We start from the raw sequence: 18,150 nt of genomic DNA, 5'->3' as shown, positions 1-18,150 counted from the left end.
ATGAAACTTCGTGTAAAGTTCGTGATTTTTTTTAGAAATTAACCCTAAAATCTTTTATGTTAAATTGTTTTGATGAACCTCATAAAATCAACATTATCATTGAAATCATATAATTTCGATTGTATGGTTCATGTTTAAAATATATATGTTCCAATGGCATTCAATCCTCGTTTCTTTGAATTCTTTAGCAAGTTAGGTTACATGTTACTAAAATAAATTAAAATACAACAACAACAACAACAACCATACACATAAACTAAACAATTTCAAAAAGATAGACGATACTTACTCCAAGCGTACTTCATTATGAATGATTAAAAGCTCTTTTATTGCGGGAAAAAGTTGCATGAGACAATATCAAGTATGAAAAAATTAGAAAGAATCCTAAAAACCCATGTTTGTTTATAATTAAATATGTGTGCATGGATTTATATATATATATATATATATATATATATATATATATATATATATATATATATATATATACACTTATATATTTCATGACAAAAAAGTTGTAATTAATTGAAAAATATGAAAAGTTAAATATGTTATATAAAATTTATTTTTAAAAATATGAAAAGTTAAAAAAAATTAATACATTTGGTTTCATAACCTATAAATGTTAATAGTATTTAAAAATTCTTAATATTTTATAACTTATAAACATAAATAGAAACTCTTCAAATTTTATAACCATCACATTTATAAAATTCTATAACTTGAAATTTTAATTAACTAAATTTAGTTTTAAAATTATTCATATTTTTAGCATATAATAAAATAAAAGTATTTTAGTTCTCATAATTTAATTTTTTAATTCTTATAATATTATTTTAAAATATGTAATATTCAATAGGATGTATTTTTAAATTATGAGAAATAAAATATTTTTTATATTATTATATATTAAAAATAAAAAAAATTAATTTAAAGTTAGACTTATAGAATTTTATAAAATTTGATGGCCATGAAATTTGAAGAGTTTTTTTTTTCCTGTTTATAAGTTATAAAATCTTAAGAGTTTTTCTATACTATTAATATTTATAAGTTATAAAACAAATTTAATTATTGCAAGTTTTAACTTTTTATATTTTATAACTTAAAAAATATTAATTATTAGATTCTTTAATAAAATAATAAATAAATTTTAAATGAGTAATTGCCACATGGAAATTTGTAGTCGATCCACTTGTCAAAATTAATTTGGAGATCAAGATTATATTATAGTATAGTTTGATGGCGATGAAATTTGAAGAGTTTCTTTTTTCATGTTTATAAGTTATAAAATCTTAAGTGTTTTTCTTTACTAATTTAATTATTGCAAGTTTTAACTTTTTATTTTTTATATCTTAAAAAATATTAATTATTAGATTCTTTAATAAAATAATAAATAAATTTTAAATGAGTAATTGCCACATGACAATTTGTAGTCGATTCACTTGTCAAAATTAATTTGGAGTTCAAGATTTTTGAAGAGTTTCTTTTTTCATGTTTATAAGTTATAAAATCTTAAGAGTTTTTCTATACTATTAATATTTATAAGTTATGAAACAAATTTAATTATTGCAAGTTTTAAATTTTTATATTTTATATTTTATAATTTTAAAAATATTAATTATTAGATTTTTTAATAAAATAATAAATAAATTTTAACAATTTGTAGTCGATCCACTTGTCAAAATTAATTTGGAGTTCAAGATTATATTATAGTATAGATAAAATAATAAATAAATTTTAAATGAGTAATTGCCACATGGGAATTTGTAGGCGATCCACTTGTCAAAATTAATTTGGAGTTCAAGATTATATTATAGTATAGATATAGATGTTTGCTTTTTTTAGGGTTAGGCAATAGTTATTAATTTGCTAACTAATTTATTAATTTATGAATTTGATAGCAAATGCATCGTTTACTTATTTACTGATTTAATACTAAATCAATGAACTATAGTCGTGTGTTTAATTTCTTCCACTAGCGATCCCTTCACCAATACTCAAAATTTAATATTAAAGACGACATTTATTAATTTGTTAACTAATTGACTTTTTTAAAATTTGCTACTTTGAAAGCAACATTTACTAATTTGCTAGTAATAAGTTCAATCTTATTTTTCAAATTAACTTATGATATATTTTTAAGGGAAGTTTAGGTATTTACTCTAAAAATGAAAATATTTGCACATTTTACCTCAACACTGAAAAGTTGCAGAAAATACCTCACGCTTTTTTCAGATTTATGTTTTTACTCCGGACTTAAAAATATTTATGATTTTACTCCGTTATCATCTGGTTATCATAAATCCTTCTGTAATTATATGTTTGCGCACGTTATCATCCAATTATCATAATCTTATCATATTTCATTATCATCTAGTTATCTTACTGCAGTGTTATGATAACAACATGATAATATACTGATACTGAGATGATAATCAGATACTGTTTTATCATAACATAATCATAGATATTATCATAACATTATCATATTTCATTATCATCTAGTTATCTTACTGCAGTTTTATGATAACAACATGATAATATACTGATACTGACATGATAATCAAATATTGTTTTATCATAACATAATCATAGATATTATCATAACATTATCATCTTGATACCATAAATATCATCATCACGGTATCATATGATAATGTTATGATAACGAAATATGATAATATTATGATAATGATTTTATAATCAAACATTATTTTATGCAGAATTTTTTTCCCCGCAATGTTATGATAACTACATGATAATACAGTGATACTCATATGATAATCAGAGGCTGTTTTTTTATAAAAAAAAATAATTTTTTCTGCAGTGTTATGATAATGTGATGATAATGCAGTGATACTCATATGATAATCAGATGCTGTTTTGTTTGCAGAAAATCGTTTTTCCGTGCAGAAAATCGTTTTTTTCATCATAAAATCGTTTTTCATGCAGCTTTTTAGATCTAAAATTGAAAAAAATCAAGATTAATTTATTTAGATCTGAAAGTTAAAATGAATTATATTTATCACTACGAATTAAGAAAAAAATCGCTAAAATCAAATATGAAAGAACGGCGGAGCGACGACGAAACGATGGCGGAGCGACAACGGATCGATGAAGGAACGATGACGAAAAAAAGAATAAAAATGGAGAAGAAAAGAAGAATAAAGAAGAAAAAGAAGAAGAAGAAGAAGAAAAATGGCGGAAAAAAAAGAAAGCAGAGAAGAGAAGAGAAATGAAAGAGAAAAAGAAAAAAAAGTGACAGATAGTATATGATTAGAGTAAAAAAAATATGATTAGAGTAAAATAATAATTAAAAGTAGGTATAATTATAATATAAATATGTCTTAGAGTAAAAAAAAAATTATAGTAAAAGGGTGAGGTATTTTCTCTATCTTTTCCTTTTTGAGGTAGGAAATCCTATTATTTTTAAAAAGAGTATTTTTCCTAATTTTCTCTATTTTTAAACAGACTGAGTCTATCACATTATCCGTTGACTAAGTCGATCACATTATAATACTTCATGAAAATGGTTCAAACCATGAACAATTTGCATTTAATAATGTAAAATCATGGCCCCAAGAAGAACTTTTATATGAATCTAAATCAAATTTATTATTAAATATTGATTTGAAAATTCAAAATCTATAAACAATTGATTTCATATTGACATAGTTGCAGAATTATAAATCCGAGATGCTTTATAATTTAATTTTAATGTTAAATTTAGTTTAAAAACATAAATATTATACACATTATGAAAGTCAAAGAATATAAATTATATTTCTTAGTAAAGTTTTATTTGATTTCACGCTAATTTGCTTAATTAAAATAATTCTGAAATATTCATTTGATTTCACGCTCAGTTGATCATGAAGTTAATGGTTGATTGATTAATAGTTATGAAGTTTATGAAATCTTCATTTGTTGGTTTCTTTTTAAGTTGAAGTCCAATTCAGATCATCAATACATTTCACTAGAATGGCATAGTAAATTTCAATGGTTCAACTAAACTCGACAATAATCCCCGGCTATATATGGTTTCTTTTCTTCCGATCTGCACGGTTTTATTCCAACACTTAATTTACTTAACACATTGAATGGGAAAAATTAAAAAAAAAAAGTCAAATTTTTTTTATGAATAAAAAAAAGAAGTCAAATTAGTAATATAAAACAAATTCTTGTCTGTAATTTTTATTATAATGTTGATGGAAGTTAAATATCTTGTTCAAGTAATGTTATCTTACTGATGTGATAAAGGTATTAAAGATTCTCAACTTTGCAGCAATTGAAACTTTCAAGAATGAAAGATGCATAACAAGAACTGCAATTACCCTCACTCGAGATATAACGTCTTAGATTGAAAATAAACCGACAAAATGCAGTTCCCTGATTATATTCACATCGCGGGAAACACAGAAAACTGCTAGATTAAATAGCATACCTCTCATTCTTCCAGCAAATCCTTGTGCCAGCAGCCTTGCACAGATCTCTCTTCTGCTAAGTTCTTGTCGGCAAGGCTTTTAAAAGAGTTGAGAGGCAACCAATCTTCGTAACAGCACTAATTGTTTCACAAACACTGAGGACGAGAAGCTCCTAGACAGCCGATGAATTCCTACATTTGAGAGGCAAAATAAATATTCAATCAGCCTGGATTAAAAGAGATCAATAAGTACTATATTGACACGAAAATTCACAAAAAAAATCGGCAGTAGTACGCATTTTCATTTCAGAAATAGTGTCTCACTCGAACAATTGATGTTATGAGTAGGTAATGATTTGCAGAATTAGTCTTGACAGTTTTTGTTTCTGATAGCTCAGCCAGTAACACATTTAGTAGTGCACTACAAAAATATGACTAATAGGACCAAAATGCAATTATGCATAAAGTTTACTGTTCTCTTACTTCTTTTCTTCTCTATGATACTCGGAGATCGAACGAGAAAAATAAATCTTATATTTTAGGCACTTATAAATCAACAAATGAGAATTGTACTTCATTTTCAATTTTAAGCACTGCAAAAAATGTTCAACCAGTCGGCATTCATGATGTGATTGTTACCTATGATACCAGGATACAAAAATCTCAACACATTCATAATCTTATATGAGAGCGTCAAAATTTACTGTAGTTTATTTGCCACTTACATGGGAAATGAGACAAGATAAATCTCAAGCCATCCCATTAAAGAGGTTAGAACTTCGTGGAAACAGTACTAACAGGAGTGTTTAATGCCCATAACAATCAGTCTTAAGTCAGTAAATGGCTCCTGCAAGAAGTCGATTCTTAGAAGTTGGACACAAAATACTCCTATGGACTGGTAATCATTGAAGAAAGAAACTACCAGAAGGTTACCGAGATAGTGATGTGTTTTGAAGGACACAATCGGTAACCAAGTGGTTGAAAAGGAATAGTACCACTTTCCATTGTCATAAGTTGAAATCCCATGAGATCAATCAATGACAAAAGAAAATTCACTGATTTGCCTTTACAACTCAACTTATCTCAACTAAACCTTAATCCCAAGTTAATTTGGGTCATATCTTCAGAAAGGTCCAAGACTTGTGAATCATCTTGAATCACTATCCTCCATGTTAACATAAGCCCATCTCTTCCTCTCTACCTACATGGCTACATCTACCAGTGAGCCTTCAGTTTTATTTTGATATTTGCTCCTTAACATAGTTTTGCACAAGCTAACGGGCACGTGACGTGTTATGTTCATTACTAATCGATGTTCCCACTATCTTGCAACACAAAATATTAAAAATCTTGAACCTAAGGAACCGTAAATTTGAATATTTGCTAAAGAAATTCGTTTCAAAGTTCTACCTCCTGCCATGCAATTTCCATAATGATCAATAGTCTTATCTTTGACCACAACACGATGTCAGCATGTCAAGAAAAAGATTTCTTATTACCTAAAGAAGCTATTAGACTACAATCGAGAATTATTATCATTTGGTAGCTTATTATACCCATTAAGAATTCTGCATGATTAGCATTGTGTCTAGTACGCATGGAACTATTTGCTATTTACTGTGCTCAATAGCAAACGTAAATTATCAATTGAGATGTGCATGATAAAAGCGAAAGATTAAAATACTTTTTGGCTTATAATGGAGCTCCCTGACAATGCAAGGTTTACATATTATAACAGCACAATGGTAAATCTTGTTAGACTTAAGCCAGTATATTGAAGTGGCATACGATAAAGTAAAACTCACTAGATAATGTTGTCCCAATGAAGAAAACCAGCATGGCCTCTAGCATTCGTAAATTTGTAGACAGCACCCGATACTAGCATATGAAAAAAGAAAAGCATCATCAATTTTTAAAATTACTTCCATAAATATAATGATACTGAATTGCTTTAAATATAGAAGTTAGATTATTATAGATTGCGTGACCAATGAAAAGATTTAATTACCTTCATAACCCCCATGAACAGGATCTTCTGACATCAAAAGAGGAGTATCTAGGTCTATGAACCTGCATTGAACATTTGTAACTAAACACTCAAAAAGGAGAGTATTTTATACTGAAGAGTAAGCCACAGGATAATGAAGTAAGCCCGACCATTATAAATGGAAACTCGGAAAAGGAAGGAGCTATTTCGGAATTTCAAATTAAGCATAATATTACAAAGAATTAAATAAACTAACTAGGTCGACTGCAAGTTGCAGGCAATTAGAAGTTCAATGTACTTACTTGAAACACCCTAGGCCAGCAGCAAGGTGCCCTGCAAAGCCCATGGCAAGCCTGGTCTCAACCATACCGCCAATCATAAGATCCAATCCTGATGATCTAGCCAACTCAATAATCTCAAGTGCCCCGACAACTCCAACTTTGGCAAGCTTGATGTTAACGACATCAGCAAGCTTACCTGCTACTATTTTCTTCACGTCATTTAAACCCCGGCAGCTTTCATCGGCTGCAACAGACACCCCGTATTTGTTTTTTGCAACATTAGTAACGTGACCAAGACCTTCCCAGTCATCTCTATGAACTGGTTGTTCAAAGAGAATAGGTGTAACCTGCATTTCTAGAAGAAGTGGTAGTTTAAGTTAATTTTACACATCAAAGCATATATATGTTTCACGATTGAACTACTATTTTAAAGCGTATGAATTACTCTCTTTACATAGAGAGTGCTAAAGCTATCATGAAATGGAACGCGTAAAACAACAAACACTAAACCATGTACCATGTAACTTTTCAAGAACTTCAATAGCTTCCTTGGGTTTGTATCCCTCATTGGCATCCAAGATAAAGAGACAATCAGGGTAGACTGCACGAATGGACTGAAGAACTTCAATATCTGCCTTGAGATTCTTTCCCACCTTCAGCTTCAAAGTTTTAAATCCCTGTTTGTGATACTTCAAAGCCAAATCAGCAGCTTCAGCTGGTGATACAATGGGAATCTGCACAAATAACGTGGATAAGCTTTATTTACATATTTTTCAAGTGTATTCTTTATGAAGCAATTAATGTCAAACACAAAAAGAAAAATGATCCTCTAACTGCAGAATCACTACCAAAGGCACTGAACTGTTATATCAGTAGTTATAGTATCTGAAGCTCCACCAAATAGCCTCCATAAAGGTATGCCAATGCTATTAGCCACCGAATCAATCAATGCCATCTCGACTCCCGCCCGCACCTTTTAAGAGCAACAAAAGTTCAATTAGTACATATGAAATGTTAATATCTATCACCCAATTGCCAACCAGGTTTCACTTATTAGTTACACTACATATCAGAACATGGTCACCAACACCTACAAACAAAACTTGTTATCAGCAATTGTGTCCCTCTGACATACTTGCAGAAGTAATATGGCTGAGTTAAGTTTCCAAAATTTCCCCCTTGCCATGATATCAAACTTAACTTTCAAGTTCACCAACTGAAATCTCCCCAAAATCTTAATAAAAACCGAACCTTATGAAAACACTAAACACACACATATCAACAAAGTCTAAAATATCTAATCATGTGTGTACTTGTACTAGGATTGGTTAACATGCCAGTTTTCTCAAGAACAAAACTTAAAGTTGAAAGATTTACTTAAATCAAGCAAAACAATTACCAAGCTAACCAAAAACATAGCATAATTGACAATAAAAAACACAACAAAATCAAAACAATTCCAAATATACTTACAGAAGCAAACTGATGTCCAGGAAGAACCTCACCAATCTTCTCCAAAAGTAACCTCAAACTCACAGGTGGACAATCCCTCAGCAACTCACAAACCTCCCTAGCTTTCACCATAGCTGTTGGCTGATCCTCAGCAGTAACAAATGGCAATATAGGAGTCTCACCCCATCCCACACACCCATTACTAAGCTCAATCCGAATAGCCACATTCTCCACTTTATCAAGCCTCGAAGAAGCTATAGTAAAGGGTGCAATCAAAGGAACATTCAATGGCCTATTCTCTGCCCTCTCTACATCCACTGTCAAAGTTTCCATTAAGTCCCTGAATCTAAAACTAGTTGAATTTGAGGGTGGATATGGGGTTTTAGCCATTGCTTTTGTTCTTGCATTTGACAAAGGTGGAGACTTTGGTGAAGAATTTTGGTGGGTTTGGAGGTGGAGGGGGAAATTGAAGGACCCAATTGAAAACATCTGTTGGATTTGATTTTTTTGCGATGATTGTGATGGGTTCTTTTACATAGGAAGAGACAGAGTGAAGGTGAGACTGTGACATTGTTGTTTAAAAAGTGTTTGACGTGGAGACTGTACGAAATGGCTTTATTTTATGTCAACATGTTGAAGAAACTGCTGTTTGTTTGGCTGCACGTGTTTGTATCTGTTCATGTTTTTTTTCTGTACTCCGCCGGCTAAAAAAAATTTGTGACGAGGACTCACTCTACTGAGCCGAAATTCAATATTATTGTCAAAATTCGGGATGTGGACTGCCCGCAAATCCACATACCTGGTAATTCATGACTACAATGACCAGCAATCCAATCTCAACCACTCCATATTAAAAAATAGCGTAGCCGAAATTCGAATTCGCAACATTTGACGCCCAGATGGCTGAAGTTTAGACCATTGGACCAAATCCGTACGGGCTAAAAAAATATATATTTTATAAATTGCTAATTTGTATTTTCTTTCGTTTCTATTTGTTTGCCAAATTTTCATTTGTTTAATTTCTCCTCAAATGTGTATAATTTTTAAAAAATTGTCTTCCTCTGTTTATTTATCTATTACCACTTAAGGTGATGTAATAAAATAAAGGATTAATTACATATAAATCATCATTTTTATACGAATTTTTAAAAATAATTCGATTTTTCAAACGTGTTAATTCTGGGGTTCATCTCTCGTTTCTTTTTAAAAACAACATTGGCAATTTTTATTGGCATTTTTGCTGACGTGGCAGGACACGTGGCATACTCATCGGATGTCCACATCGGCACAATTTTACCTGAAAATATACTCATGTTGTTTTTGAAAAAATAAATAAAAGGTGATGCCCTGAATTGGCATGTTTTAAAAGTTGAGTTACTTTTAAAAATGGTGTAAAGATGATGATTTTATATATAATTAATCCTAAAATAAATTAAATAGCATTACTACTATTTTTTTCTCTGAAGATAAGTATACTGATATAACAGACATATTACAAAGAGGATGATTAGAAGACTGAAAATAGTAAAATGTTTAACAGTTTGGTAGAAAAATTAATCTGTTGAATTTTTATAAATTGAAAATTTTAAATTTATGTGCTGAATTGTTAGTTATTTTATTTGAATAAACTAAAAAAAATATGAAATTCAAAGAGGTAAAGGATGAAACAAAATGAATAGGATAGAACAGTAAAAAATAAGTACGTTGGAGTAAAAAAGTTAAGTTGGATTTTTGAAATTAAAAATATTTATATTTTTGCTTTTTAGATAATTTTTTAATTTTTTCAAAATTTTCAAAAGGTAATAAAAAAATAAATATTGTTAAAATTAACAGTATTTTATATTAAAAGGGAAAAATTACTGAAAAATTCAAAAAACGGAAAAAATTATAAAAATATGAACTTTTCAAAAAAATTACATTTAATACCAATTTTTTTTATAAAAATACGAAATAAGTTTTCACTTTTTACGTACAGTATCAGAGATGTATTAAACATCTATCAAATATGCAAACTTTTTTATAGTAAAAAAAAGTACTTATTTTATGTAAAGTTTTTAAATTTCTTTGGTGCAGTTAATTTTTTTTAATTAAATATCCATTTTAAGTGATTTGTAGGATATTTTTGTAGTTATCCCTATCAAAAAGCCTTCAAAGTTAGGAGTACACAGGTCGAGGGCCCATTTTGATCATATGTTATTTTGTTTTAATTTTTGTTTCCTGATATTCTTGAAAAAACTCAAACACACTCGAATCGCAAGCACATGAAAACGAAAATTTAAGTGGAAACTCTCAGTTTGCTGAATTTAATATGTCACTCTAAGCTCCCTCTTACAACTATGGCTAAGGTACAGTGCCAATAATTTTCGCTTCTGGGTGGTTTGGTTTTATCTGATTTAAGGATTTCACTCAATTTTTGTCTCTGTTCTTGCTACATGCACATAAAGTTGTTTGCTTTTTCTTATTTTTGTGCCATTTTTCTTGAATGTCGTGTGGTCTTATGTTTCTATTTAAGACTCTATTTAGTCTTAATATAAGAAAATTAATTGAAAAGTGCTTACAATTTACTTATTCCTGTTTTGTGCACAATAGCAGCATCCATGAAATCATTGTATCTGTGTATGCAATGCAAATCAAAGTAATGAGAAAATGCAATTTTGAGATTACTGACCTAAAAAAAAAATTAGGACACAAATTTTTATAACTAAATAATTTAACTAAAAACACCTTTGTAGTCTCAATCCTAAAAATATCAACTAAATGGTGCTTACAATATACTTTTTCTTGGCCCACACGAGTTTGGTCTAGTGGTATAACTAGGCGCCATGGTCGCGGATTTAAACCCAGACTATGTTTTTTCTAATAAATGGAGTGGTTGGGACTGGGTTGCTAGTCACTATAGCGTGGAATTACCACGTTTGTGGATTTGTAGGCGGTCCACATCTTGGAGTTTGACAGTGATCCTAGTCTTCGGTTCTATGAAGTGAGTCCTCGTCACAAAAAAAATTAAAGAACTTTTTCTTGTTTTGCTTGCTGTAGTCATGAAATCATTGTTTCTGTGTAAGCAAATCAAATTCTACTGTCAAAACGCATAGGAATAGGAATGAAAAGACTCCCACCTTGAATTGATACATTAGGAAGATAATAGTTAAATTAAATATTATCTTTACCACAAGTTGATACATTAATTTGATCAAAATTTCTACCTTCAATTTGCAGAGTAATACCTGCCCCAAGAAAACGTCTGTTCATCCTTCGAATTTAGATAGAATCAGCGACTTACCAGAAAATGTCCGTGAAAATATACTGATGTATTTGCCAATTCGAGATGGAGTAAGAACTAGTATCTTGTCAAGAATATGGAGGAACAAATGGGCAGATGCTCCTCAACTTATATTCGACAGTACCTTTCCACGGATAAGTGATAAATCACAAACGAATAAACATCTCATGACCGTATATGAAGTGTTATTACTTCACTCTGGACCCATTCACAAATTCACTCTTTCCTTTTCGGGATTGAAAAGTTGTCCTGAGATTGACCGAATGATTCTTTTCCTCTCTCGAAAAGGCGTTCAAGATTTCAAACTTTGCATCTCAAGTGGATACCCTCACAATTTACCTTCGTACCTTTTTTCATGTTTGCAACTAAAACATCTGAGGCTGCGTTTGTGTATATTCACACCTCCACCTACATTCAAAGGATTTAGCACACTCATTAGCCTAAGGCTTCAGAATGTGCAGTTCCCTCAAAACTTTAAGGATTTTATCTCCAACTGTTGCTTACTTGAAGAGCTGATGTTGGTTTCGTGCACAAATATCTCTTGCTTTGAGATCAGTTGTCCTAAACTCAAACACCTTTATTACATTGGTTCTTACAAAACTTTGTGCTTTAAAAATATGCCTCATCTTGAAAAAGTGTCAATATATGAGATTGAAGCTAGATCCAAGAGAATGAAAATACCTGATTTGGTTCAGGTACTACATAGTTTACCTGCATTGAAGTACTTGGGCGTGGATTATTATTTTCTACTGGTAATTCATTGTTTCGTTCATTACGTTCATGTCTTTATTATACAACATTTTAAAATTTAATTCCTGATGCCAGACCTTGGTCATTCATGACACACCAAACCAACTCCCTTGAAGCACTTGAAAGGTATCATAATTGATTGTGTATCCTTTGCTAAATTGGAGGAAGTGACATCTATTTTTCACTTGCTTAGAAGCGCGCCCAACTTGAAAGACCTTCATATCGAGGTATTCACAGAGTTTGAGCTTTTTTTTATGTTCCTTTTTATCTTTGGTGTATGTCTTATATTTCAAACAATTGTGTTGGTTTTATTCTGTCTTCAGATGTATCCAGAAACAGAAGCGGAAGCAGAAGCCTATGCCGTTAAACCTTCTGAACTCTTAGAAGCCGAACATTTCTTAAAAGCTGAAGGACAGTCGGAGTACTCCTTAAACCAACTTCGGAATGTAAAGTTGCGAAAGTTTAACGGTAGTAGACCGGAAGTAGAGTTTGTCAAGTTTCTGTTAGCCAAATCACCTGTGCTTGAGACAATATATCTGCAGCCTCATGAAGGGATGTCCTGTGACAAACAACTTACAATATTGGTGGAGATAATCCAGTTTCGGCGTGCATCGACTAATGTAGAAATCATTGGTGAGAAATTTGCTGAAGAGTATGATGATGATGATGTAGCTATCATGTGACTCCATATATATATTAATTATTCCATCTCATTCTCTACTGTTCTTTTTTCTGTATATAAACTAATGACTTATTAAGATTTGGATAAATAAGTTACATAAAGGCAACGCTTGCTCTCTCGTTCCTTTAAAGGAAAAGTTGTAAATTAAAACGACGTCGTTATGAATTTTGATTATTTCAGTCGGCTTGATAAATTTAAAAAATTCAATTGAAAAACAGAACTGAAAGATTTATTTAAAACTTTTAACTATAATCAAACTAAACTTACCAAAACCAAATCAAATTAAAATTCCCTTTTAGTTTCCTGAATAGTAGGACCTTCCTCTTCCATTTCACTTTCCATGTAATTACTAGTCCCAGATTAGTTTAAAGAATGTTGCAAAAGCTTAAAGGGTGGAGGAGCAAAATTTTGTCTCATGGAGAGAAGGGAATTCTTCTTAAAGCTGTCGCACAAGCCATGCCCAGCTTAATTATGAATGTATTTCTTATCCCGCTAGTCCTTTGCGCGGAATTAAAACGCATGATGAACTCGTATTAGTGGGGTAATCAAATGTCTGATCCAAAAGGGATTGTTTGGGCTTGGTGGGGAACACTTTGTAATCTGAAGAAGGACGGGGTTTGGGATTTAAAAGAATTCATGAATTATATTATAGCTATGCTGTCACGTCAAGCGTGGAACTACTCCGTAACAAACGTTGATTGTTTTATAAGGTTTTCTCTTCCAAGTATTTCCCAGGTGGTTCGTCTTTGGAGGCTCAAATGGGGCATAATCCCAGCTTTGTTTTGCGTAGCATTATTGCAACTCAGAGCATTATGAAAAAGTGGAATCAGTAAACGCATTGGTTCAGGTAGTTCTACAAAGGTTTGGGCAGAGCAGAGGCTCATCGATAGGTCGAATGGTTATTTGCAGTCTATTCCGCCACCAGAACTTGAAAGCATTGATTAGAAAGTTTGTTTCGTCATGAAATATAATTTATTCAGAATTTACTGAAATACATCTAAATAAAGTGAGGAAAAAAAATCAATCATTCATTATACTTTGTATGTGGATATTACTTGTTTTTTCTTTAACTATGAAGTGGTTAGGACTCAGGACTACAAAATTTCAGAAAAATAAAGTAATAACAACAGTGGGAGTTGTGGACAATATGAAAATCAACAAACCTATAAGTCATGGATTACAACAGTTAATAAGCAATAAGTTCCTTCTAATACACTTTCAAAATTCTAAAAACAGCTAAATTATATCCTTCGAGACGGTCTATTTTGAAGTCTCTAGTTACAAGCACTTTGGAAATGATACAAGTTATTCACAAGATTATAATAATAAAAGAAATAATACAGTAAATGTACCACTTTTTTTTTTATTATGGAAAATTACCGTGTTAAAACGATACTGTTTGTCATGTCGTTTATAGAGTATGGTCTGGCTTCTTCTCCTGGTAAGCTAGAATTGCTTGAAGTTGATCTGAAAATGAAAGCAGGCTGTTTAGGAGAGGGAAGAGCAGTTTCACTCTTCAACATGAAAACAACTTCTAACATGCTTGGTCTTTCCTTTGCATTTTCTTCGACACATAAAAGTCCTATTTGAATGCATCTCAAAGCTACTTGTGGATCATAAGACTCCTTCAATAATGTATCAACTATCTCCAATGCTCTGTCTTCATTCCATAATTCCCATACCTGAATAAATTGTATGGTTAATAGTTAATCTATTATCAAAATTAATAACTATACGTAACTCAATTTGTGTTCGAATTGTCTCCATAAGAACTACAAAAAAAGAAAGTCCATCTCCAGATCGCAATACACATTATATGTTGGTTGGGAGGCGGTAATAATTTACCGACCAGTTGGTTAGGAATGGATATTTTTTGTCGATGTTCCGTTGGTGAATCTTATTACCGATGAAATATTGATCATTACAGACAGAAATGTCCGTTGGTAACAAGCTGTGTCTAGTAGTAAGGTGAGACGTACTTAAAATACACCGAGTAAAGTAGCTTCTTATTACTTACTTGTTCTATCAAGCTTAGAGAAGGATCCTGTTGACTAAAACCACTGTTCTTCTTGCCACTTATGATCTCTAATAATATGACTCCAAAACTGAATACATCAGACTTTACTGAAAATATTCCAAAAGTTGCATACTCAGGTGACATATATCCACTGCATATTGGAAATAAAATAGATTTATTCCATATCTTTTGACGTTGAGATTGAATTCTGAAAGTTATAGTGAATATATATTTACTTACAATGTTCCAACAATTCTATTTGTTTTCCCTTGAACTTGATCATTTTGGAATATTTTAGCCATGCCAAAATCCGAAATTTTCGAATTCATTTCTGCATCTAATAGAATGTTGCTGGTTTTCAAATCTCTATGAATAATTCTTAATCTCGAATCTTGATGAAGATACAATATCCCACGTGCAATCCCATCGATAATATTAAAGCGTTTTTCCCAATCTAATTGTGACTTTCTTGTTTCATCTAATAGAATAAAAAGATTTTCAACCGTGTTTTGTGAATATAGGCAATAAGCATTGTATAACAAGAAAGTGGACAGACAAAAAGACTTACCAAAAAGAAATGAATCCAAACCTTTATTGGGCATGTATTCATATACTAATATCTGTTCTTTTTGCTGAATGCAGAAACCTACAAGTTTGACAAGATTCCTGTGTTGTAGCTTGGCAATCAATATAGCTTCATTTTTAAATTCTTCCATTCCTTGCCTTGAACTTCTCGACTTTCTTTTTACTGCAATCTCTTTTTCATTAGCCAACTTACCCTGAAATCATGTTAGTAAGTAAATAAATCCTTTGCTTATTAACAAACTAAAAGCATAAACAAGTTTACTCTCATGGTATAAACACATATACACACAAATACCTTATAAACTGTCCCAAAGCCACCCTGTCCGATTTTGTTTGACGGAGAGAAATTATCAGTGGCATCAAGTATGGTATTGATATCGAGAAGTACCAAGTCTCGATGACTCCTGCTTCCTTCTTCAAGCTCATTTTCCATGACCAGTGTTTCAAGTAACCTTTTGTTCTTTCGGCTCTTCTTTGTCCTTGAACAAAAAACAGGTTCATGTAAAAATATTATAGTCATTCTTTTTCCACATAAAGGAGACAAAGCCAATTTCATTGTTATAGATTTGCTCTTACCTTTTCTTTTTTGATTTAAGGCAAAACCATATCAATATGATGATAATGAGGATAAACCATGCTGAAGAAGCAGATAGTATTATGACTAAAAGCATTCCTTTCTGTTCAAACATGCTGCTTGAACCTCTCGAACTCTCAGCTGCACAAGTACGAAAGAATCACAGCATCACTCCGAACAAAGAATTTTGTCTTACAAGATAGAAGCAACACTACAGTACCTAATTCCAGTTCCAATGCATCAACACGAACATATAGATCAAAACCAATTAAGCCCATGTAATTCTTGGTGTCAAATAAATCTCCGTACCAGCTTAAACAGCCGTTTCCATTTCCAGAATAGTTCATATTCGAGTATGCAGAGCAGGAACAATCATTCCGACATTTTCTTTCACATTCTATATGACTTGATCTCATGTCAACCCTAACTGCGGTAGATGAATCAGGAACCTTAACATTTTCCACTTTCACAAATCCTGCGCCATGCCCACAAACTGAAGAAGAATTCAATCGCTTCCTGATACATCCATCTGATCCATCCCTTAGATGCCAGTTCCTCAGTGACTTGGGTTCATACCCAGGTAAACAATTGCATTCAAATTTATTACCAATATCTGAATCACATTTGCTATTAGCGCCACATTTTCCATATAGATCGCACCTATCCCTTGGAGTTGCCCAGAACTCCTTCCATTGAATATCTTTTTCGTGCCATATTAAAAATCTGATGGCTCCTAAATCATCCAGCATAACTCTTGCTATAATAGAAGGATCATGAACAAGGAAGTTATACATCTCATACTCATTTTGAACAAAATTAAAAACTAAAGGGCAAAAAGTACATGTTTTCCATGGCCAAGGACTAGTTCGCCAAATACGTTTTGTGCCATTATATATGTAGAACTGCGGAGAGCCACTTGGGTTAAGCTTATACGAATAATCTCCAATTCCAGGATCATTCGCTGATCTCCAAGATGTTAGAAACAAGTTGATACCTGATAAACGATTAAGCCCGAGTACCATTCCTTGTAATAACGTGTGCGTTGGATGATCAAAACTTTGCCACAAAATTGTTCTACTTATAGCTTGAACCAACACTAAATTTCCTGTATCCAGAAGCTGAGCCTCCACCGCCCATGTTTGATCTCTATCTTTTTCAGACACATCAGTAGACCAATATTGAATGTTGCCTTGAGTACTATAGAGAGCAAGGTTCCCTTGTCGATTGACGGAGAGAATTCCCGATGCCGAACTTCCCGAGATGGGATTGTTCCTGTTGGCAACCCAAACCACAGTTTGTATTGATACTTTACTGAACCAAATCCCAAGATATTTATACTTAGAGTGGTCAGGGCTGAAAAATCCTAGCACGAAATTGTTTTGTTCCGACACTAGTTGATCACCCTCTTGAAGAGTTTGGTTTAAGGTAATGGTATCTTTGCAAGTACAGAATTGGAGAACTAGAACAGCTGAAACAAACTGAATTATTCGAGCTTCCATTACAATGAAAATTAGACATAGCCTACGTTCATAATTTGTTTTGTGGAAGATGATAGAGTCCTTAGCTTTGACAATTTTAACAGTGGACTTTGACACCTTGTTCTACGTAAAATTCCTAGGTATTAAATTCTGTCCGGATCTTTGGAAAAAATGACTTTTTCTGCTCAGTGAGGACATTGAACAAACACTTGGTATGCAGCAGCAAGTAGCCTCTACTCTTGAAGTATAAGACCTTCTTCTTGGTGAAAGTCAGGTATATTGAATCCTTGCTTCCGCTCACACCTGAATATGCAGAAAATTTCATGACGGAAGAACTTTATTGTAGGTTTCCCAAGAATCATTGTTGGAGACTTTTCTTCTTAAAAGTCTACTATTTAGAAGGATATTTTAACAATATTTATATTCAAATATATAAAATTTCAATTTGCTAAAAGGTATAAAAATAATCCTTCAAAATTAAAATATTATATTTAGTCAATATATTATCATTTAAATTTCTATTTTATTATTTTTAAAGATATTATTAGTAAAGTTAAATTATTAAATTATAGTTATTATAAAACCAAAAGAAAAAAAAATTATGGAAAAAAAATTAATAACCGAATATATTATATTTACTT

General features: G+C 31.6%; 3 protein-coding genes across 4 annotated transcripts; 1 reads left to right on the top strand and 2 right to left on the bottom strand.

Moving 5' to 3' along the window:
- Window positions 1-4,220: 4,220 nt before the first annotated feature.
- LOC126654128 (L-Ala-D/L-amino acid epimerase) lies at window positions 4,221-8,742 on the bottom strand. The gene is made up of 7 exons (XM_050348193.2): window positions 8,165-8,742; window positions 7,554-7,664; window positions 7,209-7,425; window positions 6,713-7,046; window positions 6,432-6,493; window positions 6,229-6,301; window positions 4,221-4,615 (listed from the first exon to the last, which is right to left on the bottom strand). Coding segments are annotated over exons 1-7 (1,266 nt in total). The 5' UTR covers window positions 8,633-8,742; the 3' UTR covers window positions 4,221-4,614.
- Window positions 8,743-10,309: 1,567 nt separating this feature from the next.
- LOC126687522 (F-box/FBD/LRR-repeat protein At1g13570-like) lies at window positions 10,310-13,048 on the top strand. The gene is made up of 4 exons (XM_050382083.2): window positions 10,310-10,488; window positions 11,360-12,175; window positions 12,249-12,400; window positions 12,497-13,048. The coding sequence occupies exons 1-3, from the start codon at window positions 10,480-10,482 to the stop codon at window positions 12,285-12,287; spliced, it is 864 nt and encodes a 287-aa protein (XP_050238040.1). The 5' UTR covers window positions 10,310-10,479; the 3' UTR covers window positions 12,288-12,400; window positions 12,497-13,048.
- A 943-nt stretch (window positions 13,049-13,991) lies between these two features.
- LOC126653778 (G-type lectin S-receptor-like serine/threonine-protein kinase At1g11410) lies at window positions 13,992-17,916 on the bottom strand. Of its 2 annotated transcripts, none has more exons than XM_050347712.2 (7): window positions 16,252-17,916; window positions 16,034-16,172; window positions 15,753-15,936; window positions 15,441-15,651; window positions 15,113-15,350; window positions 14,873-15,023; window positions 13,992-14,537 (listed from the first exon to the last, which is right to left on the bottom strand). In XM_050347712.2, the coding sequence occupies exons 1-7, from the start codon at window positions 17,528-17,530 to the stop codon at window positions 14,232-14,234; spliced, it is 2,508 nt and encodes an 835-aa protein (XP_050203669.1). In that variant the 5' UTR covers window positions 17,531-17,916; the 3' UTR covers window positions 13,992-14,231. The 2 variants fall into 2 exon arrangements, with proteins under 2 accessions (XP_050203669.1, XP_050203670.1); XM_050347713.2 differs by having other exon boundaries at window positions 15,462-15,651.
- Between the last annotated feature and the right edge of the window lie 234 nt (window positions 17,917-18,150).

Source organism: Mercurialis annua, linkage group LG6 (genome assembly GCF_937616625.2).
Source record: "Mercurialis annua linkage group LG6, ddMerAnnu1.2, whole genome shotgun sequence".
In the NCBI taxonomy this organism is placed as follows: domain Eukaryota; kingdom Viridiplantae; phylum Streptophyta; class Magnoliopsida; order Malpighiales; family Euphorbiaceae; genus Mercurialis; species Mercurialis annua.
This window is presented reverse-complemented; position numbering and strand designations above follow the sequence as displayed.